The sequence below is a fragment of the Oncorhynchus keta genome, chromosome 14, assembly GCF_023373465.1.
Source record: "Oncorhynchus keta strain PuntledgeMale-10-30-2019 chromosome 14, Oket_V2, whole genome shotgun sequence".
NCBI lineage: Eukaryota > Metazoa > Chordata > Actinopteri > Salmoniformes > Salmonidae > Oncorhynchus > Oncorhynchus keta.
Genome location: NC_068434.1, coordinates 75,556,417 through 75,583,866, shown reverse-complemented (window position 1 = coordinate 75,583,866; position 27,450 = coordinate 75,556,417). Strand labels below are relative to the sequence as shown.

The 27,450-nt window shown below is 44.6% G+C and overlaps 1 protein-coding gene across 4 annotated transcripts in view; it reads right to left on the bottom strand.

The window, feature by feature from the left end:
• Positions 1-27,450, bottom strand: part of tub (TUB bipartite transcription factor) — a 121,936-nt gene that overhangs the window by 7,338 nt on the left and 87,148 nt on the right. For 2 of the 4 annotated variants that reach the window (XM_035756869.2, XM_035756870.2), the window contains exons 3-8: positions 26,962-27,124; positions 15,769-15,906; positions 5,566-5,718; positions 4,653-4,774; positions 3,320-3,511; positions 2,745-2,857 (exon numbers count right to left, since the gene is read on the bottom strand). In XM_035756869.2, the coding sequence (XP_035612762.2) occupies positions 2,745-2,857; positions 3,320-3,511; positions 4,653-4,774; positions 5,566-5,718; positions 15,769-15,906; positions 26,962-27,124 (881 nt within the window). The remainder of the gene's footprint in view (positions 1-2,744; positions 2,858-3,319; positions 3,512-4,652; positions 4,775-5,565; positions 5,719-15,768; positions 15,907-26,961; positions 27,125-27,450) is intronic. The other 2 variants (XM_035756873.2, XM_035756874.2) reach the window with 2 other exon arrangements.

Below are 27,450 nucleotides of genomic sequence, written 5' to 3'. Positions count from 1 at the left end.
AAGTGTAATTAATCATTTCACCAGGCTCAAAAGGATACAGTAGGGCAGAAAAGTATTTAGTCAGCCACCAGTTGTGCAAGTTCTCTCACTTAAAAAGATGAGAGAGGCCTGTAATTTTCATCATAGGTACACTTAAAATATGACAGACAAAATGAGAATTAAAAAAATCCAGAAAATCACATTGTAAGATTTTTAATGAATTTATTTGCAAATTATGGTGGAAAATAAGTATTTGGTCAATAACAAAAGTTTCTCAATACTTTGTAATATACCCTTTGTTGGCAATGACAGAGGTCAAACATTTTCTGTAAGTCTTCACAAGGTTTTCACACACTGTTGCTGGTATTTTGGCCCATTCCTCCATGCAGATCTCCTCTAGAGCAGTGATGTTTTGGGGCTGTTGCTGGGCAACACAGACTTTCAACTCCCTCCAAAGATTTTCTATGGGGTTGAGATCTGGAGACTGGCTAGGCCACTCCAGGACCTTGAAATGCTTCTTACGAAGCCACTCCTTCGTTGCCCAGGCGGTGTGTTTGGGATCGTTGTCATGCTGAAAGACCCAGCCACGTTTCATCTTCAATGCCCTTGCTGATGGAAGGAGGTTTTCACTCAAAATCTCACGATACATGGCCCCATTCATTCTTTCCTTTACACGGATCAGTTGTCCTGGTCCCTTTGCAGAAAAACAGCCCCAAAGCATGATGTTTCCACCCCCATGCTTCACAGTAGGTATGGTGTTCTTTGGATGCAACTCAGCATTCTTTGTCCTCCAAACACGACGAGTTGAGGTTTTACCAAAAAGTTCTAATTTGGTTTCATCTGACCATATGACATTATCCCAATCTTCTTCTGGATCATCCAAATGCTCTCTAGCAAACTTCCGACAGCCCTGGACATGTACTGGCTTAAGCAGGAGGACACGTCTGGCACTGCAGGATTTAAGTCCCTGGCGGCGTAGTGTGTTACTGATGGTAGGCTTTGTTACTTTGGTCCCAGCTCTCTGCAGGTCATTCACGAGGTCCCCCCGTGTGGTTCTGGGATTTTTGTTCACTGTTCTTGTGATCATTTTGACCCCACGGGGTGAGATCTTGCGTGGAGCCCCAGATCGAGGGAGATTATCAGTGGTCTTGTATGTCTTCCATTTCCTAGCTGCTTACCTATTGCAGATTCAGCCTTCCCAGCCTGATGCAGGTCTACAATTTTGTTTCTGGTGTCCTTTGACAGCTCTTTGGTCTTGGCCATAGTGGAGTTTGGAGTGTGACTGTTTGAGGTTGTGGACAGGTGTATTTTATACTGATAATAAGTTCAAACATGTGCCATTAATACAGGTAACAAGTGGAGGACAGAGGAGCCTCTTAAAGAAGAAGTTACAGGTCTGTGAGAGCCAGAAATCTTGCTTGTTTGTAGGTGGCCAAATACTTATTTTCCACCATAATTTGCAAAGAAATTCATAAAAAATTCTACAATGTGATTTTCTGGATTTTTTTTCTCATTTTGTCTGTCATAGTTGAAGTGTACCTATGATGAAAATTATAGGCCTCTCTCATCTTTTTAAGTGGGAGAACTTGCACAATTGGTGGCTGACTAAATAATTTTTCGAGGGACCTTACAGATATGTGTGAGGTACAGATATGAGGTAGTCATTCGGAAATCATGTTAAACACAAAAGTTGCACACAAAGTGACTCCATGCAACTTATTATATGACTTGTTAAGCAAATGTTTACTCCTGAACGTATTTAAGCTTCCCATAACAAAGGGGTTGAATACAGCTCTTCATTTTTTATACATTTGTTAAAAATTCTAAAAACATAATTCCACTGGGTATTGTGTGTAAGTTATAGGGTATTGTGTGTAGGCCAGTGACACAAAATCTCAATTTAATCCATTTTAACACAACAAAATATTGAAATACTTTATGTGAACACTTTCTGAGCACACACACACACACACACACACACACACACACACACACACACACACACACACACAAGTTTTCTGTTTTTGGGGTCTTATTTCTTGTTTGTCTCACAATAAAATATATTTTGCATCTTCAAAGTGCTAGTCATGTTGTGTAAATCAAATGATACAAACCCTCCCAAAATCCATTTTAATTCCAGGTAGTAAGATAGGAAAATTGCCATGGGGGTGAAAACTTTTGCAAGTCACTGTAGACATACTGTAGTCAGTGCAGACCCACCCACACATCCTTATAGGAAGTGTCTGCCAGGGTGTGTAGGCTGCAACAGTGCCCCTCTCCCCTCTCCCGTGTGCCCACAGGGTCTCTGTGTCCTTGTTTTAAATCAACCCTGGCCGCCAACACGCAAGTGTTGCTTCCTCATCCCAACAATGAGCGCTCAAACGGAAGTAATGAATCCAATTACTTTGTCTTCTCCAAGAGAGCAGCCAGGTGTGGGCCTGCATAGCCCCCAATTCATTACAGCATATATCAAACAGCACATTCATTTAGCTACTCCAAAAAGGCAAACATCCTTCTTGCTAAATATATTTAAGGTTAGAGAATGCCATGGAGTTGACAGATAAGTATGAGCATGCACTCAGTAGCCTACTCTACTCTACATTGTTGTAATACCTCTGCCCATAGTCCAACAGTCTGAAAGAGAAACAACAATCTTCTACAGATTCTTGGAAGGTAATCTGGATTTCCCATAATGACGGGCTCTTTATTGTGAAAAAGGCAGCTGCAGCCCAGTGGTCAGAAGAAACAGCAGCAGACTCACTCACCTCAGCTTCCCGATGAAACTCTCCCCCCCTCGAGACAGATCAGTGGGATCGATGGAGATGAGGTAATTAGATGTTTTGCTCTTCTTTCTCTTCCTTCCAGCTAACAGGAACACCTATGGCAAGAACAAATCCAATTAGCAAAGCAACTTCATCAGAAACAACACCATCATCAATAAGCCCTGGGACATGAGCCTGCAACATTAGCTTCATCTAACCAGCTCCACTAAACAATCAAAGCATGGACTCCTTTCACAGCCTGTCACGGATGATTGGTAGTGCTAATTCATTGTGTAGTTTATGTAGTTTTTGTTCATAGGCAGAGGGCCAAGTACTGTCAGGATGGATGGTGGCCCCAAAGCAGTGCTGTTCAATTCTGGTCCTGGAGGGCAGAAACACTTTTTGTTTTGCACTCACCTGGTGTCCTAGGTCTATAATCAGTCCCTTATTAGAAGGAGAGGATGAAAAGCAGTAGTTATTTGGCCATCCAGGACCGACATTGAACAGCTCTGCCCTAAAGGGTCACACTTTGCATTCTGTCAGTGTGGTAAGTATTTATCCTTCTGCTCTACACTCACCTTCTTCCCATCCTCCCTCTCCAGGTGGAGGTAGTAGGTAGGGTACATGCCTCGGTCCATGCCCTTCTTGTCTCTGGTGATCCTGCACTTCACCGTGATCCCCTGAGGGGCTGGTCTCAGGGTGAACTCTTCCAGGTCGTCCACGTCGATGGCCGGCTCACTGACTGGAGGGGTGGACGCTGAGGCTGCCTCCTGAGGGACAGAGATAGACAGCCCATCAGCCCACACCATGTTCAAAACATCAGATTACCGGACCTACGGCAGTTCTGCTTCCCTTCCATTATAAAACGGTAATGGTTATTATAAAACATCAATTGGGGACTGAAACTACATTAGCACGTTGTGTTAAGAACCATGAGGCTGTGTAGACGCCATCTGGGTTTCAACAGGGGGTTAGATCCACATGGAAGAACCAGGCAGCGAGGAGACATGATTAACAACCAAACGTATAGTAACAGACAGACTGTCTCAGCAGCTTGGTGACATGGTCAGGTGCTCAGGGTAGCTTCTGATGTCACTCCTGATGTCAGGTGCCTCTCTAAAGCCCACAGTACACTAAGGAGTCACTTCCCCTCAACCTCCTCGAACCACAGGAGACTACACAGCCCACCGCCTCCTCTGACTAGCTCTACCTCTGAGTCAGACGGCAGGAGAGGAAACAGCAGAGAAAAACAGCCTGTTCTCACACCACATTTCCTGCAGGTTTAAAATATTCATACAAATAATAATCAGCAGTTATTTCAGCATATGACAGATGATGACAAGTCAGAAATACCAGAGCTAACCTAAGCCTTAGTAGCCTGCCATTTTGTGGACTGTCATTTGTCTTTTCAGGGAGGTATTTTAAATACCATTTCAAAACTGCCAGGGGGCCAAAGGGCCAGGGTATGTCAACTGCATGAATATTATATTCAGCTGCCAAAGAGTTCAGCAAGGACATGATTAGGAGAGGCAGTTTGATATACAAAAATTCCCCTTTCCCCTCTCAGATTGATTCATGAGACTGCTTATGTTATGAGATCCAGGGAAAAAACTCCCATTTCCATTAGGTAAAACTATTCACATCAGAAGATGTCTGGGCTGCTTCCATGCATCAACAAACTACAGTTCAAATGACAATAATAAAGATACACAAGAGGAATAGGTTGATCATAATGTAGCCCAAAACACAAAACTGATCCGTCGTCATTCCCCAAATGGACTAATGGCTGAGCCCCGCTGAGCAGAGGAACAAAGCAAATAGAGGGTGCATTAGTGCACACTGTGTGTAAAGTAAAAGCTCCATCCAAGAGTCAGGAAACAATAGATGACCACAGAGCATCAGATAGTGTACCTTGCAGGACTTCTTGCTGGTGGCAGAGCCTGGCCGTGTGTTACTGTTGAGCTGAGAGGAACTGGAACTGACTTCATCTTCGTCATCCTCCTCTTCGTCAAAGTTCATACTACTAGAAATACCTTCAAACAGAAAATACATAATGTAATGGCATTGTCGTGCTCCTAGTAATGCTGTTTGAATAACAACAGAACTGTAAATGCATGCTGCACCATACACCAAGCACTGTACACAAAGATACAACACACAGGAACATAGACACATAAGCCTGTTCTGAAACATCAGTTCATGGAGAGGTTTGGATACACTACTGTAAGTCTAGAGGCATGGTAGTGTTCTGGGTAGAGTCTGAACTGTATAAGGCTCTCTCTCCAACAGGGAAAGAACCATGAAAAGCTGCCAATACACACCTGTAGCGTGCTCACTGAAAGCATCACAACATGAGCCTCAGGTCATAGCATACCTGCTGCTTCCTGAATTGGTTGGTTGCCCATGACAATTTTAAAGAAAGGCGTATCTGTCACTGTACAGTATGTTTTCAGTTATCAAAAGGTGGTGGAAACTGGAAACCTATTTACCAGGAGGGACAAAACAAGTGGAGTAATGTTGATATTTTCAGTAAGGTGTTATTCATGATGTAATAAGCATGATGTTACTGTTTAGTTGGCTTAGATGTTATCGTTGAGTTGGCAAAGATCTCATGGGAAAGGAGAGCTGTATTTAACAGGTCTTACTGTATAATAAATCCAAGGTCCTCTCAATCTCATAATCTCAGACCAATCACTGCATGATTGGAGAGGACAAGTGCCAATCACTCTCTGACCTGTGTTTCAGACCAATCGAAGCCACAGAGGGACTGTACATGTACACAGATCAGGCTGGAGGCCAGGGATAGGCCTATATGTATTGATACCTTTCTTAAGCATGGTGACCCTCAGGTCCTGCTTGCCCTGTGGCTGAGCACTGATCACAGCATCTCCCTCACTCCCCTCCTCCACGGCCCAGTGACCCACCGTCATGATCTGGATCTGGCCCTCTTCCTGGAAGGATGCCGGCCCATCGAGTCCTGCCACACCACCACACCCAACCAGCCCCATCAGGGTCAGACCTCCATAGTCGTACAGTAACAGTAGTAACACACATGCATTAGATCATGCACAAACATACTGTAATGTGTCAAAACTCACACATAACATGCCTACATGCACGCAAACATGACATGGAGAATGAATGGAAATCTGTTGGAAAAAAACTCAAACTACAGTATAAGTAAATGGAGTCTAGTAGATTACATTTGCCTGGGTAATAGGGGTCATGCAGTAAAATTCAGCTTTGAACGCCTTTGTGGGTTGATGTGGTATATTTTCAGCATGACTCTTAAGACTTCCGCTGCTTCTTTGCCATTCAATTAGCCTGCGTAACAGGGCAGAACATAATGTCCCTGCTGCTAGTCAGCTACTGATTCAGCCAATCACGCACCAGATTACTAATCCCTTTCATACGAATGGAGTGGTCGGGGGCCTCATTTATAAACTGTGCGTATGTACAAAATATACCCCAAAACATGCGTATACCAGTCTTCATACAAAAGTTCACTTGACATGAGAATGTGCTCACCTTCCTGTAAACTTTAGACCATGTGTACGCACAGTTTTGAGTGGTTAAAGTATTGCTATTGCAAGCAGGCAAATGGCCAAGTATTTTGTGCAACTGGTGGGTGATAAGATGTTTGTCATATTTCTTCTATTCTTTTTAACGAGCACCTTATGAACTGCATATGCACCAAACACCCTGTTGTTTTGACAAGTGGCAAATAATCACTCATATTGATTAGGGGAGAAATCAGGTTTGTGTGCACTGTTGAAACTAACACAACTCAAAAACCACATGGAAACTGGAAATAATTTTTACATCACTCTTTAGAGGTCAACCTGCTGATGACAACCAGCTACATTTTGTAGTGATGCATTTTGCTTTGAGGGTGTGGCCAAAACAGAAAGAGAAACGCAACACTTATTTGTCAATCCCTCATATTGATATCACGTTGAAATCAGTAGGATGAGAGGGGGAGTCGGGTTACACGTCCTGTTCAAACTAACCTTACTAAAACAAACACGGAATCTGGGAATAATATGTATATCACTGGTTAGAGGACAACTTGTAGAAGACAAGCCAGCTACAATTAGGATTGTTGCATTTTTTTGAAAGTGGGTCGCCAAAGCAGAAAGATAAATAACACTATTTTGTTAATCAGTCATATCGATATCAATTTGAAATCAATAGAGCAGGGGCAAACCTTTGGAGTTTATGCACAGTTTAAACTGACACTATTCAAAGGCCACACTGAATCTGAGAATCATTTGTATATCACTGGTTAGAAGAGAATTTGCTGTGGACAGTCATCTAAATTCTAGAATGTTGGATGGAGGTTGTGAGGATGCCGAAACAGGGAAGGAAATAAATCAATTGCTTCGTTATTTAACTTCAACAAATCACGACCCACCATAGGATATCAACAGTAACAAGGGTTAGCTGTTATTTGAGTGATAAATCCATAGATTGGTGTGAGGCCAGTGACTTTTATACAGAGAGCATTTAAAAATTGTCTGCCATTTGAGTTTGAAAATGATAGTAGAATTCGAAGTCCCAAGACGCCCAGTCTAATCTGAGGTAAAAAGGATGTGTAATTACCCTCAATTCCATGTGGTCGAAATGTGAGGTTGTTTTAATGTAGTAACAGATACGGTCTTAGTACAGGAAATTAGCACAAATAATCTCAAATCTAATATGTAGCTTTGTCTCACAGCTAAATATGGCACAGAAACCTGAACATTTACAGTTGAAGTCGGAAGTTTACATACTGTCACGTTCTGACCTTAGTTTCTTTGATTTGTCTTTGTTTTAGTATGGTCAGGGTGTGAGTTGGTTGGGTTGTCTATGTTCCGTTTTCTATGTTGCGTTTGCGTTTGGCCTGGTATGGTTCTCAATCAGAGGCATGTGTCGTTAGTTGTCTCTGATTGAGAATCATACTTAGGTAGCCTTTTCCCGCTTGTGTTTCGTGGGTGTTTATATTCTGTTCTGTGTTTGTATTTCACCGTTCAGGACTGTTTTCGTTTCGTTCTCGTGTTTTGTTATTTTTGTTTGAGTATTCATTTTCATTAAAAGAGAATATGAATACTTACCACGCTGCACCTTGGTCCTCCTCTCTTTCTCCAACTTAGGTTGGAGTCATTAAAACTCGTTTTTCAACCACTCCACAAATTTCTTGTTAACAAACTATAGTTTTGGCAAGACAGTTAGGACATCTACTTTGTGCATGACACAAGTCATTTTTCCAACAATTGTTTACAGACAGATTATTTCACTTATAATTCACTGTATCACAATTCCAGTGGGTCAGAAGTTTACATACACTAAGTTGACTGTGCCTTCAAACAACTTGGAAAATTCAAGAAAATGATGTCATGGCTTTAGAAGCTTCTTACAGGCTAATTGACATCATTTGAGTCAATTGGAGGTGTACCTGAGGATGTATTTCAAGGCATACCTTCAAACCCAGTGCCTCTTTGCTTGACATCATGGGAAAATCAGAATAAATCAGCCAAGACCTCAGAAAAAAAACACTGTAGACCTCCACAAGTCTGGTCCATCATTGGGAGCAATTTCCAAACGCCTGAAGGTACCACATTCATCTGTACAAACAACAGTACGCAAGTATAAACAAGTATAAACACCATAACAGCCATGATACCGCTCAGGAAGGAGACACGTTCTGTCTCCTCGAGATGAACGTACTTTGGTGCGAAAAGTACAAATCAATCCCAAAACAGCAGTAAAGGACCTTGTGAAGATGCTGGAGGAAACAGGTACAAAATTATCGATATCCACAGTAAACAAGTCCTATAGCAACATAACCTGAAAGGCCGCTCAGCAAGGAAGAAGCCACTGCTCCAAAACCGCCATAAAAAAATCCAGACTATGGTTTGCAACTGCACATGGGGACAAAAATATAACTTTTTGGCCATAATGACCATCGTTATGTTTGGAGGAAAAAGGGGGAGGCCTGCAAGCTGAAGAACACCATCCTAATCGTGAAGCACAGGGGTGGCACCATCATGTTGTGGGGGTGCTTTGCTGCAGGAGGGACTGGTGCACTTCACAAAATAGATGGCATCATGAGGGAGGAAAATTATGTGGATATATTGAAGCAACATCTAAAGACATCAGTCAGGAAGTTAAAGCTTGGTCACAAATGGGTCTTCCAAATGGACAATGACCCCAAGCATACTTCCAAAGTTGTGGCAAAATGGCTTAAGGACAAGGTATTTGAGTGGGCATCACAAAGCCCTGACCTCAATCCTATAGAAAGTGTGTGCAAGCAAGGATGCCTACAAACCTGACTCAGTTACACCAGCTCTGTCAGGAGGAATGAGCCAAAATTCACCCAACTTATTGTGGGAAGCTTGTGGAAGGCTACCCTAAACGTTTGACCCAAGTTAAACAATTTAAAGGTAATGCTACCAAATACTAATTGAGGGTATGTAAACTTCTGACCCACTGGGAATGTGATGAAATAAATAAAAGCTGAAATAAATAATTCTCTCTAGTATTATTCAGACATTCTTAAAATAAAGTGGTGATCCTAACGGACCTAAGAGAGGGAATTTTTATTAGGATTAAAATGTCAGGAATTGTGAAAAACTGAGTTTAAATGTATTTGACTAAGGTGTATGTAAACTTCTGACTTCAACTGTATGTTAAACTGCAATCCAGATTAAAGACTAGTAAACTGAGGAACATTTTCTCTCCGGAGCACAATGTCCATCTCTTTGCCTACTCACACCAGTGATAAACACACCACCACAATATGGTTCAATCCTATCAGATTTTAGAACCATTCCTATTGGACTCATATGGGATTCTATTTTATAGGATCCTACAGGATGGAACCCGTTTTGAACCCTATCATATTTTAGAACCCCATAAAATCCTCTACGATAGGACCTATAGTATAAAATCCTATAGGGTAGGTTCCAAAATAATTTTCTATTGGATTATAATAGGGGTTTTAAAAATTGGATTTGGGGGATTTTTTTGACTAGGATAGCCTTTTCAGAAATGATGCACAGATATTTAGTGTCAAACTTACACAACAGTTATAAATGAGGCCTCCTGGTCATTACTGCTTCAAACGCCACTGGCATACTGTTTTTCCTCATCCTCTTCTGTCTCATCACCATAGCAGTGCAACAAGCGATTAAATGAGATGAGCCAGATGAAATCACGTCCGGTAAAACGCACATTTTGAAAGAGTGTTTTATTGCTCCCAACTGAATTAGTGACTGTCTTTTTAACACTGTGATTACACAAGAATTACTGCTGCTTTCAGAGGGAGATTGCAGCCTTTTGTTAGTGTGACGTTAGCGAAGCAGCCAACCCTCGTTTCAGAGAGCAACGGAGTGTGTGTATGTGTGTGTGTGCGACGAGGTAAGCCATCATTCCGTAAGAAGAAAGGGGTCATATCGGTGTTCAATGACGTTGTGACTCTGGTCTGAATAATCACTAGCCCTAAATGAATCACATTGGAGGACAAAACAATAACATTGAACAGATGAGTAAGGACTACAAAAGCATCCTGAGATGACAAACAGCCATGTTACCTACACTACCATTCAAAAGTTTGGGGTCACTTAGAAATGTCCTTGTTTTTGAAAGAAAAGCACATTTTGTGTTATTTTTTAAATAACGTCAAGTTGATCAGAAATACAGTGTAGACATTGTTAATGTTGTAAATGACTATTGTAGCTGGAAACAGCAGATTTTTTATGGAATATCTACATAGGGGTACAGAGGCCCATTATCAGCAACCATCACTCCTGTGTGATTTGGCAATTATGTTTGGCAATTATGTTTGCACAGCTGAAAACTGTTGTACTGATTAAAGAAGCAGCCTAGTTGAGTAGACTAGCTTCAGACTAGTTGAGTATCTGGAGCATCAACATTTGTGGGTTCAATTACAGGCTCAAAATGGCCAGAAACAAAGCCCGTTCTTCTGAAACTCCTCAGTCTATTCTTGTTCTGAGAAATTAAGGCTATTCCATGTGAGAAATTGCCAAGACACTGAAGATCTTGTCCAATGCTACTCCCTTCACAGAACAGCGGAAACTGGCTCTAACCAGAATAGAAAGATGAGTGGGAGGCCCCGGTGCACAACTGAGCAAGAGGACAAGTACATTAGAGTGTCTAGTTTGAGAAACAGACGCCTCACAAGTCCTCAACTGGCAACTTTACTAAATAGTACCCGCAAAACACCAGTCCCAATGTCAACAGTGAAGAGGAGACACTAGCTCTACCTCAATTTTATCAACACGTATTCTGCGACACAAGGCACGCTAAAATTCTAAACCGCTTTTATTCTACCCACAGAAACGCTCACTTCGGCAAATCTGACCCCAACTCTATTCTCCTGCTTCCTTTTTACAAACAAAAGCTCAAACAGGAAGTACCAGTGACATGCTCAATACAAAAGTGGTTTGATGAAGCAGATGCGAGGCTACAAGACTGTTTTGCTAGTACCGGCTGGAATACGTAGGTTTCATCTGGTAACATTGAGGAGTTTACCACATCGGTCACAGGCTTCCTCAATAAGTGCATAGAGGACGTCGTCCCCACAGTGACTATAGGTACATATCAAAACCAAAAATAATGGATTACAAGCAATAGCCACACAGGGCTAAAGGTTAGAGCTACCGCTTACAAGGAATGGGACACAGACATGGACGCATACAAGACAGCCCGGTATAACCTCGGACGAGACATCGAACATGCAAAAGGACAATATAGGAGAAGGGTGGAATCCTATTACACCGACTTCGATGCTTGTCGTACGTGGCAGGGCTAACAGACGATAATGTATTACAAAGGGAAACCCAGTGAGATGCCCAGTGATGCAGAATGCCCAAATGAGCTAAATGCCTTTTATGCACACTTCGAGGAATACAACACTAAGACTTGTGTGAAAATCCCAGTACTGAGTCGAATAGTACAGGGTAATTGAGGTAAATGTAAATATAGGTAGGGATAAAGGGACTAGGCAACAGGATAGATAAACAGTAGCAGCAGCGTTGTGATGATTCAAAAGAGAGTGCAAAAAGGATTCCAATCTCAATTGCACTTCACAATGCCCCATCCTACCTGGACAAGAGGGAAAATAACTAAGTGAGAATGCTGTTCATCGACTACAGGTCAGCGTTCAACATCATATTCCCCTCAAAGCTCATCACCAAGCTGGGCACCCGGGGACTAAACACCTCCACCTGCGACTGGATCCTGGGATTCCTGACGGGCTGGCCCCAGGTGGTGTGGGTAGGCAACAACACCTCTGCCACGTCGACCTTCAACACGGGGGCCCCTTAAGGGTGTGCACTTAGTCCCCTCCTATACTCCCTGTTCACCCTCGACTGCGTGGCCACGCACGACTCCAACATCATCATCAAGTTCGCTGACGACACAAAAGGTGGTAGGCCTGATCAGCAACGGCGATGAGACAGCCTACAGGGAGGTCAGACTTAGCAGCATGGTTCCAGGACAACAACCTCTCCTTCAACATCAGTAAGACCAAGGAGCTGATCATGAACTAAAGGACAGAGGGGAAAGCATGCCCCCATCTTCATCAATGAGGCTGTAATGTAGCAGGTCGAGAGCCTCATGTTCCTAGGCTTTCACATCACTAAGGACTTCCTTGGCGTCCACACACCCGCACATGACAGTGCCTCTTCCCACTCAAGAAGCTGAAAAGATTTGGTATGAGCCCTCAGATCTTCAAGGAGTTCTATAGTTGCACCATCAAGAGCATCTTGACTGGCTGCATCACCGCTTGGTATAGCAAATGCACTGCCTTCGACCGCGAAGCGCTGCAGAGGGTGATGCGAACACCCCAGTATATCACTGGGGCTGAGCTCTCTGCCATTCAAGACCTCTATATCCGGCAGTGTCCGAGGAAAGCCCTAAAAATTGCCAAAAACTCCAGCTACCTCCAGCTACCTAAGACTCCAGCTGCCAGATGGTAGCAGAGTGAACAGTCTATGGCTAACGTTACCAAAGCATCAGCTCTCAGACCAACAGGCTCTGAGACAACTTCTACTCCCAAGCCATAAGACTGCTAAATAGCCACTCTATGCACACTCACGTCTATGCACTGTATACACACTATATTCACACGCACACACTACACTGACACACTCACACAAAACCCACACACATACACACACTTTTATCATCATATGCTGCTGCTACTCTGTTCTCTATTTTACTCTTATTATTATCATCATCATCTATCCGGATGACTAGTCACTTTATCCTGCCTTAATGTACATATCTACTTAAAATACCTCGTACCTCTCTGCACATTGATCTGGTACTTGTACTCCCCGTTTATAAATTCAGCAAAAAAAGAAACGTCCTCTCACTGTCAACTACGTTTGTTTTCAGCAAACTTAACATGTGTAAATATTTGTATGAACATAACAAGATTCAACAACTGCGACATAAACTGAGCAAGTTCCACAGACATGTGACTAACAGAAATGGAATAATGTGTACCTGAACAAAGGGGAGGGGGGTCAAAATCCAAATTAACAGTCAGTGTCTGGTGTGGCCACCAGCTGCATTAAGTACTGCAGTGCATCTCCTTCTCATGGACTGCACCAGATTTGCCAGTTCTTGCTGTGAGATGTTACCACACTCTTCCACCAAAGCACCTGCAAGTTCCCAGGCATATGGGGGTCGAGGGGGGATAGCCCTAGCCCTCACCCTCTGATCCAACAAGTCCCAGACAAGCTCAATGGGATTGAGATCCGGGCTCTTCGCTGGCCATGGCAGAACACTGACATTCCTGTCTTGCAGGAAATCATGCACAGAACGAGCAGTATGGCTGGTGGCATTGTCATGTTGGAGGGTCATGTCAGGATGAGCCTGCAGGAAGGGTACCACATGAGGGAGGAGGAGGTTTTCCCTGTAAAGCAACAGCGTTGAGATTGCCTGCAATGACAACAAGCTCAGTACGATGATGCTGACACACACCGCCCCAGACCATGATGGACCCTCCACCTCCAAATCGATCCCGCTCCAGTGTACAGGCCTCGGTGTAACGCTCATTCCTTCGACAAAATAACGCGAATCCGACCATCACCCCTGGTGAGACAAGACCGCGACTCGTCAGTGAAGAGCCTTTTTCTGCCAGTCCTGTCTGATCTAGCGACGGTTGGTTTGTGCCCAAAAGCGACGTTGTTGCTGGTGATGTCTGATGAGGACCTGCCTTACATCAGGCCGACAAGCCAGTCCAGCCTATTGCAGACAGTCTGAGCACTGATGGGGGGATTGTGCGTTCCTGGTGTAACTCAGGCAGTTGTTGTTGCCATCCTGTACCTGTCCCACAGGTGTGATGTTTGGATTACCAATCCTGTGCAGGGGTTGTTACACGTGGTCTGCCACTGCGAGGACGATCAGCTGTCCATCCTGTCTCCCTGTAGCACTATCCTAGGCGTCTCACAGTACAGACACTGCAATTTACTGCCCTGGCCACATTTGCAGTCCTCATGCCTCCTTGCAGCATGCCTAAGGCATGTTCACACAGATGAGCAGGGACCCTGGGCATCTTTCTTTTGGTGTTTTTCAGAGTCAGTAGAAAGGCCTCTTTAGTGTCCTAAGTTTTCATAACTGTGACCTTAAATTGCCTACCGTCTGTAAGCTGTTAGTGTCTTGACGACCATCCACAGGTGCATGTCCATTAATTGTTTATGTTTCATTGAACAAGCATGGGAAACAGTGTTTAAACCCTTTACAATGAAGATCTGTGAAGTTATTTGGATTTTTACTAATTATCTTTGAAAGACAGGGTCCTGAAAAAGGGACATTTCTTTTTTTGCTGAGTTTAGCCCCATTATTGTGTTCACTTATTCATCTTCTGTTACTAATTTTTTTATTTTAATAATTAAAAAAAGATGCATTGTTGGGAAGGGCTCGTAAACAAGCATTTCAGACAGCCACTGGCAATTTATGTTATTTTTAAAATTATTTTATTAATTTAACAAGTTAGTTAAGAACAAATTCTTATTTACAATGACGGCCTACACCGGTCAAACTCGGACAGCGCTGGGCCAATTGTGTGCCAATTGTGCGCCGCACTATGGGGCTCCCAATCACGGCCGGTTCTGGTACAGCCTGGAATCGAACCAGGGTGTCTATAGTGACGCCACAAGCACTGAGATGCAGTGGATTAGACCGCTGCGCCACTCAGGAGCCCAAAATACATATAGTATACTATACAGTATACTGATTTGATTATTGAAGCTCAGAAGCTGAGATAGACATCAAAGTGAGAGAGAGAGCACCATTTCACACTTCCATTTCAATTCCTGCTGCTTATGTATGAAGTCTGTATCAAGGCTAAGGAGCGTTTTAGCAGCCACTAAGGTGTTTATTTGGCAGGCAGAGAGGACCGACTTCTCTAACATCATTACTCAGATTAGATTTTGGACAGACTTAGCACCTGAGTGCATGCTTCACTTCTTTGTAAGGCCAGCTTGATTAGCTTTAGAATGTCACTATGTGCCACCAGAGACAGAAACATGAACAGAACTGAGTCCAATCCAGCTTGAGGAGGTTTGAAAGGATGAGTGTGTGAATGAGACGTATACAGCCAGGTACCTGATGGAGCATGGGGAAGAGGCATAACAACATTGACTTTTTAGAGCTCAACTCATTAAGACATTACAGCAATATAATACAGCTATCAAAGGAGATCAATTGGGAGACCATGCAACTAATTTCACATGCAATCTGTTTTACTCTACATGATACCAAAGTGGTATCTCTTGCTCTGCACAACACTCTCAAATTGTGCATTTCATTCTGGCACAAAAGATGAAACTTCCTCCTCATTTAAAACCTGAGGATTTCAATTGGATCGTTTCATTTCCATCACGGTAGGAGACAGAGCTGAGCCAGATGGAGACGTGCTGTACAGTTGGCCAACAGACAGAGAGAGAGGACCATGCATGCTGCTGTAGCCTGTCTGTCTCTCGGTCTGTCTGGAGGCAGCAACAGCAAGCCTGACCTTTGTGCTTCCCCTTCCTCTCCTTCTTGCCGCTGCCTGTCTGCGGGGTGGAGCTGGTCGATGCCTTGCACTTTTTGGCTGAGCGAGGAGCCTGGTTGTCCGCTACCACCTTCACCTCCTCATGTTCAGCTTCTTGCACTACGTACGGCACGGCAGGAGCCAGCGGACAGAAGGAGTTAGCAGGCAGGTGGGGGGAAATGATGAAGATAAAAGTCAGAGACTACACAGAAGGGTACTGTCAGTTAAGGTTAGCCTATAGGGAAAGAGAAAGAACAGGTAAAGACAGAGTTAGCAGAGGACACTATGCAAGGTTATATGAAGCAGACACACAGCAGAGTCGTTTCTCTTGCCTGGGTGAGAACACTGTTTATCGCCTCATGTCAAACAAGTTATGAATGTTCTAGCTCTGTGAAAATTGCAAGCGCACAGCGCACGCTCCTCCCAGCAACAACATGTTCCAGGATTAGATGATAACAAATGCATACTGTAGCTACAGTCCCTTGAAATTGGCACTTTGATTCTAACATGTTTATCTTAATTCTATCAACTGCTTGGTTGCCTTAGTATTTCCCCTACAGCCTCCTCTGTTTTGCAGAGTGTCAGTGAATATCCAGTGGTGTGTCTCTATTCTCGTAAAAATTCGGAGCCTAGACCCGTCACCGCGGAGACATTCACAGTCTCATTGGGGGAACACATTTCTCTTCCAATTATTCCAAACAGCTTCAAGGGGAATAATAGAGCAAATGCTTCAAAAGCTCCGAGCAGAGAGAGATGGAGAGACCTGTATTCATGACCTGAAGTTACTGTTAGCATATATGGAAACTAACAATTGGTAGACCTACATACTCTGTTTCAGATAAGCATGAGCCTGAAGTCAGTTTCTGAACTAGGTTAAATTAATCAGTTTAGTCCACCTAAAATATTCTGTTAACAATGTCACTCTATATTTGGGGCGGTCAATAATATACAAATATTTTCCAGGTTTTTCTGCTTTATGATTTATCTACCTGATGCTAATCTGATTTATAGCAGAAGAAACATGCTATTTACAGTGTCAAGAAAAAGTATGTGAACCATTTGAAATTACCTGGATTTCTGCATAAATTTGTCATAACATGTTATCTGAGCTTCATCTAAGCTACAACAATAGACAAACACAGCCTGCTTAAACTAATAACACACAAAAAATTATACGTTTTCATGTCTTTATTGAACACCCCACGTAAACATTCATAGTGCAGGGTGGGAAAAGTATGTGAACCCTTGGATTTAATAACTGGTTGACCCTCCTTTTTGCAGAAATGAACCTCAACCAAACATTTTCTGTAGTTAGGGATCAGACCTGCACAACGGTCAGGAGGAATTTTGGACCATTCCTCTTTACAAAATTATATCAGTTCAGCAATATTTTTGGGATGTCTGGTGTGAACCGCTCTCTAGAGGTCATGCCACAGCATCTCAAATCAGTGATTGAGGTCAGGACTCTGACTGGGCCAATCCAGATGGCGTATTTTCTTCTGTTGAAGCCATTTTGTTGTTGATTTACTTCTGTGTTTTTGTCGTTGTCCTGTTGCACCAGCCAACTTCTGTTGAGCTTCAATTGGCGGACAGATAGCCTTACATTCTCCTGCAAAATGTCTTGGTAAAACTTGAGAGTTCATTTTTCTGTCGATGATAACAAGTTGTCCAGGAAGCAAAGCAGCCACAAACCATGATGCTCCAGCCACCATACTTTACAGTGGGGATGAGGTTTTGATGTTGGTGTGCTGTGCCTTTCTTTCTCCACACATAGTGTTGTGTGTTCCTCCCAAACAACCCAACTTTAGTTTCATCTGTCCACAGAATATTTTGCCAGTCGCGCTGTGGAACATCCTTTTGTAAACCCCAGATGTGCAGTAATCTTTCTTTAGGACAGCAGTTGCTTCTTCTGTGGTGTCCTCCCATGAACATCATTCTTTTTTTAGTGTATAACGGATCATAGACTCGTCAACAAAGATGTTAGCATGTTCCAGAGATTTCTGTGAGTCTTTAGCTGACACTAGGATTCTTCTTAACCTCATTGAGCATTCTGCGCTGTGCTATTGCAGTCATCTTTGCAGGACAGCCACTCCTAGGGAGAGTGGCAACAGTGCTGAACTTTCTCCAGTGGACTGATGAACATCAAGGTTTTTAGAGATACTTTTGTAACTATATCCAGCTTTATACAAGTCAACAATTCTTAATCTTAGGTCTCTTTAGTTCAAGGCATGGTTCACATCAGGCAATGCTTCTTGTGAATAGCAAACTCAAATGTCGTGTTTTTTATAGGGCAGGGCAGCTCTAACCAACATCTCTAATCTCGTCTCATTGACTGGACTCCAGGTTAGCTGACTCCTGACTCCAATTAGCTTTTGGAGTCATTAGCCTAGGGGTTCACATACTTTTTCCAACCTACACTGTGAAAGTTAAAATGATGTATTCAATATAGACAAGAAAATACAATCATTTGTGTGTTATTAGTTTAAGCACACTGTTTGTCTATGGTTGTGAGATCCGATCAAATGTTATGACCAATTTATGCTGAAATCCAGGTAATTACAAAGGGTTCACATACTTTGTCTTGCCACTGTACATGGTATACTTTGACATTACATACTACAGTACTTCTTTGAAAATTCCAGAAAGTACCACTTATAGTATAAGTGCAATATCATTTTTCAATTAATCCAGATAAATAAATTGTCACGCCTTGGTCTTAGTATTTTGTGTTTTCTTTAATTATTTGTTCAGGCCAGGGTGTGACATGGGGTTATTGTATTGTCGTATTGGGGTTTGTAGTATTTGGGATCGCAGCTGATTAGGGGTGTTGTATAGGCTTGGCTGCCTGAGGCGGTTCTCAATCAGAGTCAGGTGATTCTCGTTGTCTCTGATTGGGAACCGTATTTAGGTAGCCTGGTTTCGCTTTGTATTTCGTGGGTAATTGTTCCTGTCTCTGTGTAGTTTCACCAGATAGGCTCGGTCACTTTGTTTTTTCTTTTTTACTTGTTTTGGAAGAGAAGAGAACGAGCGCCATTCTCCTTGCGGAGATGGTGCTAAATACATCAACACGGTCGGTCCCTGGGATTGGGCTGGCCAACACCATTCGGTTTGCTTGGAAGGAAAAGGAGTTGGAGCCTTTAGGACGCAAAACTTTTGGAAGGATAATTTTGATGGGGATTCTAAAGCTGACGGTGAAGGACGTGTTTTGTTTCCAAGGCAACTCGTTGGAGGGAGCATACGACGTAGCACTATATACAGAGGAAAAACACGATGATATCCTGAAAAGCGCAAGAGCAGTGGGAGGTGAGAAGCCGAAGTGCCACTATGAAATAACAAGCCTGGCGAAGAATAACTTTAGGGTTGTAACTGTCAACATTTACAACCCTTACGTTAAGGACGAAGAGGTGAGGGCTTTTCTGGGGAGATACATGGATAACGTCTCCACAGCAAGGCACCTCAAAGACTCCCTTGGGTTTTGGAATGGGAGGAGAGGCTTCCAGGCCCTCCTCAGAGAGGACCCAAAGGGACATGGTGGCTACCTCCATCCTCCTGCTATGTTCTCCCTAGGGGCTGACAGGGGGACGTTGTTTTATGCACGTCAGCCCCCATTTTGCAGGCGCTGTATGGCCTACGGACACATATTCGCCTCGTGCAGCACAAGAAAATGCAGATTTTGTGGATCTGAGGAACACGAGGCGAGGGATTGTGACAAGCCTAAGACGTGCCATGGGTGTGGCTCGTCAGCACACCTGTGGCGGGAGTGCCCGGCCCGTCAGAGGTCATATGCGTCTGCGGCTGGGGGGGGAGCAGGAGCGGGGGATGGGGGAAGAAGAGGAGGGGAAGGAAGCACGCCTCATGACCAGAGTACAGGTCCAGAGGGGAAGGCCGCAAGGAAGGAGGAGGAGCAAGAAGCGGCGGATGGAAGAGAGAAGGAAACGGACGACACGGGAGTAGGAGAACCAGGAAAAGCGGCGGAAGAAGGCAACCGAGTGGAGGAGCATGAGAGAGAAGAAAGCGAGGGAGGAGTGGTGGAGAAGGAGACGGTGGAAGAGCAAGTGGACTGGGGGGAAAGTGCCCTGGTGGAAGAGATGAGGGGTATGGTGGAGGAGCTGGCGGGGGGGGAGGGTGGTATCTCTCCACTGCCGCCATCACCAAAGAAGAGAATGAAGAGGAGGGTGCGATTGGCCGACAGTGAGAGGGAGGGGATGGCCAAGAGAGTGATGGGGGTGGGAGAAACCTCTGGGTTGCTGCTGGTTTCCCCAGGCCCTCAACTTCTGTTGGGTGGGGACACACCTAACAAGACTCAGGACTGGGTACAGGAGGAGGTGGGGAGTTTTTTGTTTGGGGACTCAGCCTCCCCAATTTTTTTCCAAACCAGCTGAGGCACTGGGGAGGGCGAGGAGTGTGGGGGTAGACTCAGGGTGCAGGGCACCCCGGAGCCAAACACTTTTCCTGCATCCTGGGTTGGTGAAATGGAGGAAGAGGGGGGGATGTCGGGAGTACGGATGGTGTTCTCACCGGTAGATATGGAGCAGGGGAGCATCGGGTGAGTCTCCTGTTTTTTTTTTTTTCTGTCTGGGTTTAGAATTTGAGTGTATTACATGTTTTTATTTTTTTCATGGGGTCTAATTTTACTTTTGTTAGTTTAAATGTAAAGGGTTTAAGGGATTTTGTTAGGAGGAGGGCGGTTTTTAGTTATTTGGAGGGTGTGGGGTTTGATTTTTGTTTTTTACAGGAGGTTCACCTGAGGGATGGAGGGGATGTTAGTAGGTTTAAGAGGGAGTGGGACAAGGGGGAGTCGGTTTGGGGTATTGGGGGGGTGCACTCATCGGGGGTAGGGATTTTGTGTGGGCACAGGGAGGTAAAAGTGGAGGATTCTTTTGTGGTAATGCAGGGGAGGGTTATAGGGGTGGATGTCACGATAAGGGATTGTAAATTTAGATTAGTGGTGGTGTATGGGCCACAGGTGGTGGCAGACAGGAGGGAGATGGTGGACTGTCTGACGCCCCTGTGTGTCACAAATAGGAAATTAGTGATAGGGGGGGATTTTAATACAGATTTAGGAAGAGGGGGGGATAGCAGTGCAGGCGCCATTGCCGGGCTAATGGCTTGCCATGGTCTGGTAGATGGTGGTCTGCACACTACTCCGAAAAAGGACGGTCCTACATGGCGCAACTCCAGGGGGGTTGAGCGGAGGCTCGACTATATTTTTGTACCCAGGTCTTTGGGTAAGTTGTCTGGGCGGCTGTTGCCTGTTTTCTTTTCGGATCACGACGGGGTGCTCCTGCAGGTGGGGTCGCCAGTCTGCCTCTTTGGTAGGGGGTACTGGAAGTTAGATCGGGATGTGCTGGAGGAGCAGGCTTTTGTTGACGGGTTTTATGGTTTCTTTTGGAGGCTTGAAGGCCTCCGGTCCATGTGCGAGGGGGTGTTAGAGTGGTGGGAATTAGTTAAGGTGAGGATTAGGGCTTTTATAATAGGGTATTGCAAGAGGAAAAAAAGGGAGGAGAGGAGGGAGGTGGATCGTGTCCAAAGGTTAATTGAACTCGAATACGAGGCAGGCAACCTCGGCGGGTCGTTTGACTGGGAGAGATCCTCAACCCTAAAGGTGCAGCTCAGGGAGTTGCAGGAGCGGAAGGCTCGAGCTTTCCTGGAGCGTGCGCATAGTGGCTTTCTAGAACATAATGAGACTTGTTCAGCCCATCTGGTGTTCAACCTTCCCAAGTTCTCTCACGTCACCCCGCTCCTCCGCTCTCTCCACTGGCTTCCAGTTGAAGCTCGCATCCGCTACAAGACCATGGTGCGTGCCTACGGAGCTGTGAGGGGAACGGCACCTCAGTACCTCCAGGCTCTGATCAGGCCCTACACCCAAACAAGGGCACTGCGTTCATCCACCTCTGGCCTGCTCGCCTCCCTACCACTGAGGAAGTACAGTTCCCGCTCAGCCCAGTCAAAACTGTTCGCTGCTCTGGCCCCCCAATGGTGGAACAAACTCCCTCACGACACCAGGACAGCGGAGTCAATCACCACCTTCCGGAGACACCTGAAACCCCACCTCTTTAAGGAATACCTAGGATAGGATAAGTAATCCTTCTCACCCCCCCCCCCTAAAAGATTTAGATGCACTATTGTAAAGTGGCTGTTCCACTGGATGTCATAAGGTGAATGCACCAATTTGTAAGTCGCTCTGGATAAGAGCGTCTGCTAAATGACTTAAATGTAATGTAAATGTAAAGTTGGTTAGGGCAAGACAGAGTAGGAAGGTAATGCATGGTGTTAGGGAAGAAAATGGTAGTATAGTTAGAGAACCAGAGGATATGGTCAGGGTGACAACTGATCATTTCCAAGGTTTATTTAAGGAAAGGGAAATAGATGTAGAGCAGGGAAATGTGTTTTTAGAACACTTGTCCAGGCGGTTGCCGGAGGACATTAGAGAAGTGATGGAGGCCCAGATCTCACTAGAAGAGGTTGAGAGCGCTCTTAGGAGGATGGGAAAAGGGAAGGTGCCTGGGATGGATGGGCTGCCGGCTGAGTTTTATCTCAAGTTTTGGGGTATACTTGGACCAGTGGTCCTCGAAGTCTTGAAGGCCATCCTTGAGACGGGGGTCCCGGGGGGGATCAATGGCTGTTGGTGTGCTGTCACTTTTATATAAGAAGGGGGAAGTAACAGACCTTGGCAACTGGCGGCCGTTGACCATGCTGTGTGTAGATTACAAGCTACTTGCAAAGGTTTTAGCAGACCGGTTGCGCACAGCCCTTCCCTACGTCGTTCATGAGGATCAGACGTGCGGGGTAGAGGGCCGCTCTATTAGATGGAACCTACAGTTAATCAGGGACTCCATCACTTGTGTTGAAGATAGAGGACTGCCTTTAATGGTAGCAGCGCTAGATCAGGCGAAAGCTTTTGATCGCGTGAATAGATCCTTTTTATTCAGAGTGTTAGGTCGATTAGGATTTGGGGAGAAGTTTATAAGATGGATTCGTACATTATATGTCGGAGCGGGGTGCCGAGTTAGTGTAAATAGTCACTTGGGGGACGTTTTTGACCTCTCGTCTGGGGTCAGGCAGGGGTGCCCACTCTCGGCTCTCCTCTTCGTTCTGTACATGGAGCCTCTGGGGGCTGCCATTAGGGCAGACACAGGGGTGGAAGGCTTGCTGATCCCTGGAAGTGGTGGGCTGCGTGTTAAGATGACGCAGTACGCCGATGACACTTCCTTGCTGTTGTGCAAGGACTCGTGCCTGACAAGGTCCCTTGCCATCTTTGGGGATTTCACCCGAGCGTCGGGAGCAGTTCTGAACCATGCAAAGTCTTCCGTCAAGTTTTTCGGAAGATGGCGCGGTAGAACGGATGTGCCTGGGGGGTTATCTCTCTGTGAGGGGGCCCTGAGGATTCTCGGGGTCCATTTTGAGACCTCCGGCTCAGCGACGCTAAACTGGAACATGCGTATCGCAGTGGTACAGAGGAAGCTAGCAATGTGGAAGGCTAGGTATTTGTCTTTTATGGGCAAAGTCCTGGTCCTAAAGGTGGATGTGTTGCCGTCTCTTTTGTATTTGGCATACATCTACCCATTGCCGGCTTGTCTGAGGAGGCCTCTAGTGAGGCTTGTGTTTCAGTTTATGTGGAGTGGCAGGTGCGAGTGGGTCGCCAGGGCACGCATGATCTGTCCCATCGGGGAGGGAGGTAGGGGGGTACCACATTTCCCCCTCAAGCTGGACACAATTTTTGTTTCTTTCTTGTTAACGGAGCTTGCTCAGCCAGTGATACACCTGTCCGGTTACCTCCTGCGGGTGTTCTTCTCGTATCAGGCGAGAAGCGTAATGGTGTGGTCTAACACGGGTCCTCGGGCGGAACAGCTGCCATGGCACTTTGGTCATGCGGCCAAGTGGCTGCGTGTGCACCCTGAGGTTGAAGTTGCCCGAGTAGGTTTAGATCACAGGCACCTGTACGAGGAGGTCAGAAAGTCAGAGAGTCCGGCGCCTGTAGTGGGCATCTCGGAAGTGGTCTGGGAGGGAGTGCAGGCGCGGGGTCTGGACAACAGGCTCAAGGACCTGAATTGGTTGAGCCTCCATAAGTGCTTGCCGGTACATTCCATCTTGTACCGGTATAGTTTGGTGCAATCCCCCACCTGTCCAAGATCCTCTTGTGGCAGGAAGGAGACTGTGTGCCATGTCTTTTGGGACTGTGCCTTTGCCGGAGTAGTATGGGCTAGGGCACGGGTGTTGTTAGGTTTGGTAAAGGGGGATTTTGTATTGACGTGGGCCAGGTTAGAGAGGGGTGTAGGGAGAGCGAGAGGGACGGATAGGGACAGGTTTCTGCTCTGGCTTCTCATGAGTCTCTTTAAACGGGGGCTGTGGGAAGCAAGGCAGAACATGGTGAAGACAGGGAGAGATTGGGGGGTGGAAGGGATAGTGAGGAGGGTGGAAGGAGATTTGAGGGGGAGGATGAAGAGGGAGGAGAGGAAGTGGGGGCAGCATGCTGCTCGGGAGAGGTGGAAGGGGGGTTTAGGGCTGGGTGTCATTTAGATTTGTAAGGGGATAGATTAGGAACGGGGAGATAGGGAAAGGTATTTTGTAGGGTGACGGGGAGGGAAGATGCTCCCCTGAGGTTTTGTTTGGGGTTTATGTTTAGTTTAATTAGTTTAATTAAAATACCATTATTTGAGTATGTGTGTAAATTATGAGTTGTAAAGAATGAATGGTATTGAAGATAACAAATTATTTTTTATTTAAAAAAAATAGGCTGTAATAGGTTTCACGTTCCGTTTGTTGTTTTGTATTTTGTATATTACGTTATTTTCATGTATCGTCATTTCATTCATTAAAGAACATGAGTAACAACCACGCTGCATTTCGGTCCGACTCTCTTTCGACAAACGAAGAACGACGTTACATAAATAAAAGCTGAAATAGGACTGTATGAAACAGCATTTCCACTTAATACTGAATTTAACCTTTCATGGATATTATCTGAAGGATATACTGTAGATGTGGAAATGCATACAGTTTAAGGTTAATCAGATGGAAATACGAAAGGTACAGAGAACACGTAATCCCTCTTAGTGAGTGTTGAATTGATTCTTAAAATAGAGCCAAGAAAATGTGAGTTCTAAAGAGAGAAAAGACATGGGTTAATCTAAGGATGGTGAAAAATAAGGACAGGAGAGAGAGAGGGGGATTCTATTTTTATCAAGACCAAACAGTGCGTATGCTTCCTTCACTAACAGCGTAGTGCCATCTGTGTGTTGTTAAGCATAAGGTATGAATCAAGGGACTCTCTCCATATGTTTGCTGCTGTACTGAATGAGCTCAAAGGCATCTTTTTTGACATCTTTGGAAGGATGTGGCTGAGATTGCAACGGGAAACATTCAGAGAAGTTCAAAGCTTCCGTGTCTTCTGTGTATAGCAGGGGCTGTTTGACTAGTGTCAGATGGGAATATTTTCATCAGGATGTACACTCACTGAAGGTGACTTATAAAGATGAGGAAAAAATACTGTATGAAATAAATACAAATACTGAGATTTATTGTATGCAAAATTAGTTATTTAGTAATAATACAATTGCTCAGAGAAAAATATTTTGTATAACAAGTAATAAAAAAAATCTTTAAAAGACGGGCGTCGAAATTATTGGCACCACCTGTTTTCAATACTTTGCGAGGATAATGGCACTGAGCTTTCTTTAATGTGTTATGAGATTGGAGAACACATTGGGAGGGATCTTAGACCATTCCTCCATACAGAATGTTTCCAGATCCTTGATATCCTTCGGTCTGTGTTTACGGACTCCCCTCTTCAATTCAAACCACAGGTTTTCAATGGGGTTCAAGTCACAGCTCCATAACATCAAAGATCCCCTACCATATTTTACAATAAGTATGAGGTTATTTTCTGCATACCACTAGTGTGTGTGGCCAAAGAGCTCCGTCTTTGTCTCATCTGACCATAGCACCTGGTTCCAATCCAAGTGGCAATGCCTTTAGCAAACTCCAGGCATTTGCATTTGTTGGTTGCTCTCAATAAAGCCATTTTTTATGGCAACCTTTCCAAATGGCCTATTGGCATGGAGGTGGCATCTAATTGTAGATTTGGAGACCCCAATATGCGACCAAGTTCTGTAATTGTCCAACTGTGACCCTTGGACTTTTCTGCCTACCGAACCATCTTCCTCACTGTGCGTGGGGACAAGCTACAAATTTCCTCTACCAGGCAAGTTTACCACAGTTCCAATGGTTTTAATCTTCTTAATTGTTGCCCTAAGTGGTTAATGGTATATTTGGATTTTCAGTTATTTTTTTGTACCCATTGCCTGATTTATGTTGGGCATTGTGTTCCTCTCCAGCAGCCAGCCATCCAGGCTGTGCTGTGTGGATGCATGGTCTGAATCACAGACTCAGTCACTCTGAGTTGGGGATTAAGACTGTAGCTAAAGTCCGTCTGTGGAGATCAGTGGCCCAATCTCCACAGCACTAACACCATCTCTGCTCTATCTGGAAGGACTACTGCAGAGCTCTGACCACTAGAGTTTTATAGTTGAAAGGCATGTACTGGTAAATCCTGCAGTCTCTCTCACACAAAGACACAAAGTTATTTAATGAATGAAGTATTACATGTTTATTTTGTCAACCTTGACATGGTATTGATATATATCTCAGTATTGTACCTATGCAGAGCAGAAAGTAACACTAAAAAGTCACTACAGTAGAAAAGTTTTCCTTTGGCCCAGGAGCTAAGAATCAATAGACAAACTTGGTCAAACAGTGAGCGGCTCATAAGGACAAGAACATGGATACAGTAATTCAATCAGCCATCTTTCACAAGCACTCTATGTGAGTAACCTGGATCAATACCACCCGGTCATGGCTGTGAAAAGCCCTTGAAAGGGCCCCATGCCGGAGCGTTACTGGACATCTCTGTAATTGCCCGGCACCACTGGATCAGCTTCATCAGAGATGAGAGGAAGCGGGTTCCTACGGTAAACAGCTGTTGATAGGGTCCTGGGTTTCCAAAATAGCCTTCTATTCCCTATAAAGTGCACTATTTTTGGACAGAGCATATATAGTAGTAGTATACAGAGCCTAGCCAAAAGTAGTGCACTATATAGGGAATAGGGTGCCATTTGAGATATTACCCTGGTAATAGGGTCCTGGTGGTGAAAGGATCCTGGCTGGCTCTCTTACCGTGGTAGATGGTGCTCCTATTGCTGCTGAGGTAAGACTCTACCAGGGGAGCCTGCTCCTCACACTGCTTGGTCCTGCGGGCACGAGACCGCCCGTCCACGTTGGACTGCACCATCAGAGGCTCCTGTCTCTTCTTCTTCTGCTTCTGCTCTAGGAGAGCTCGCTGAAACACGCACACACACACACGCACACGCACACGCACACGCACACACACAAACACACACACAGACTCTTCAATGGTGTTCAATTATTTTGGTATTATCTTCTAATATTGTGTCATATATAATACTTTAACATGGATAGATATTTTATAAAACTAATGTTTTACCTTCACACACACACTCTTTTTCAACTAACCTTGTGGGGACACAAAATTCCATCCCATTCAAAATCCATTTTTCCCTAACCCCAAAACCTAACCTTAACCCCAAAACTACCCCTAGCTCCTAACCCTAAATCCCCTAGAAATAGAATTTGACCTTGTGGGGA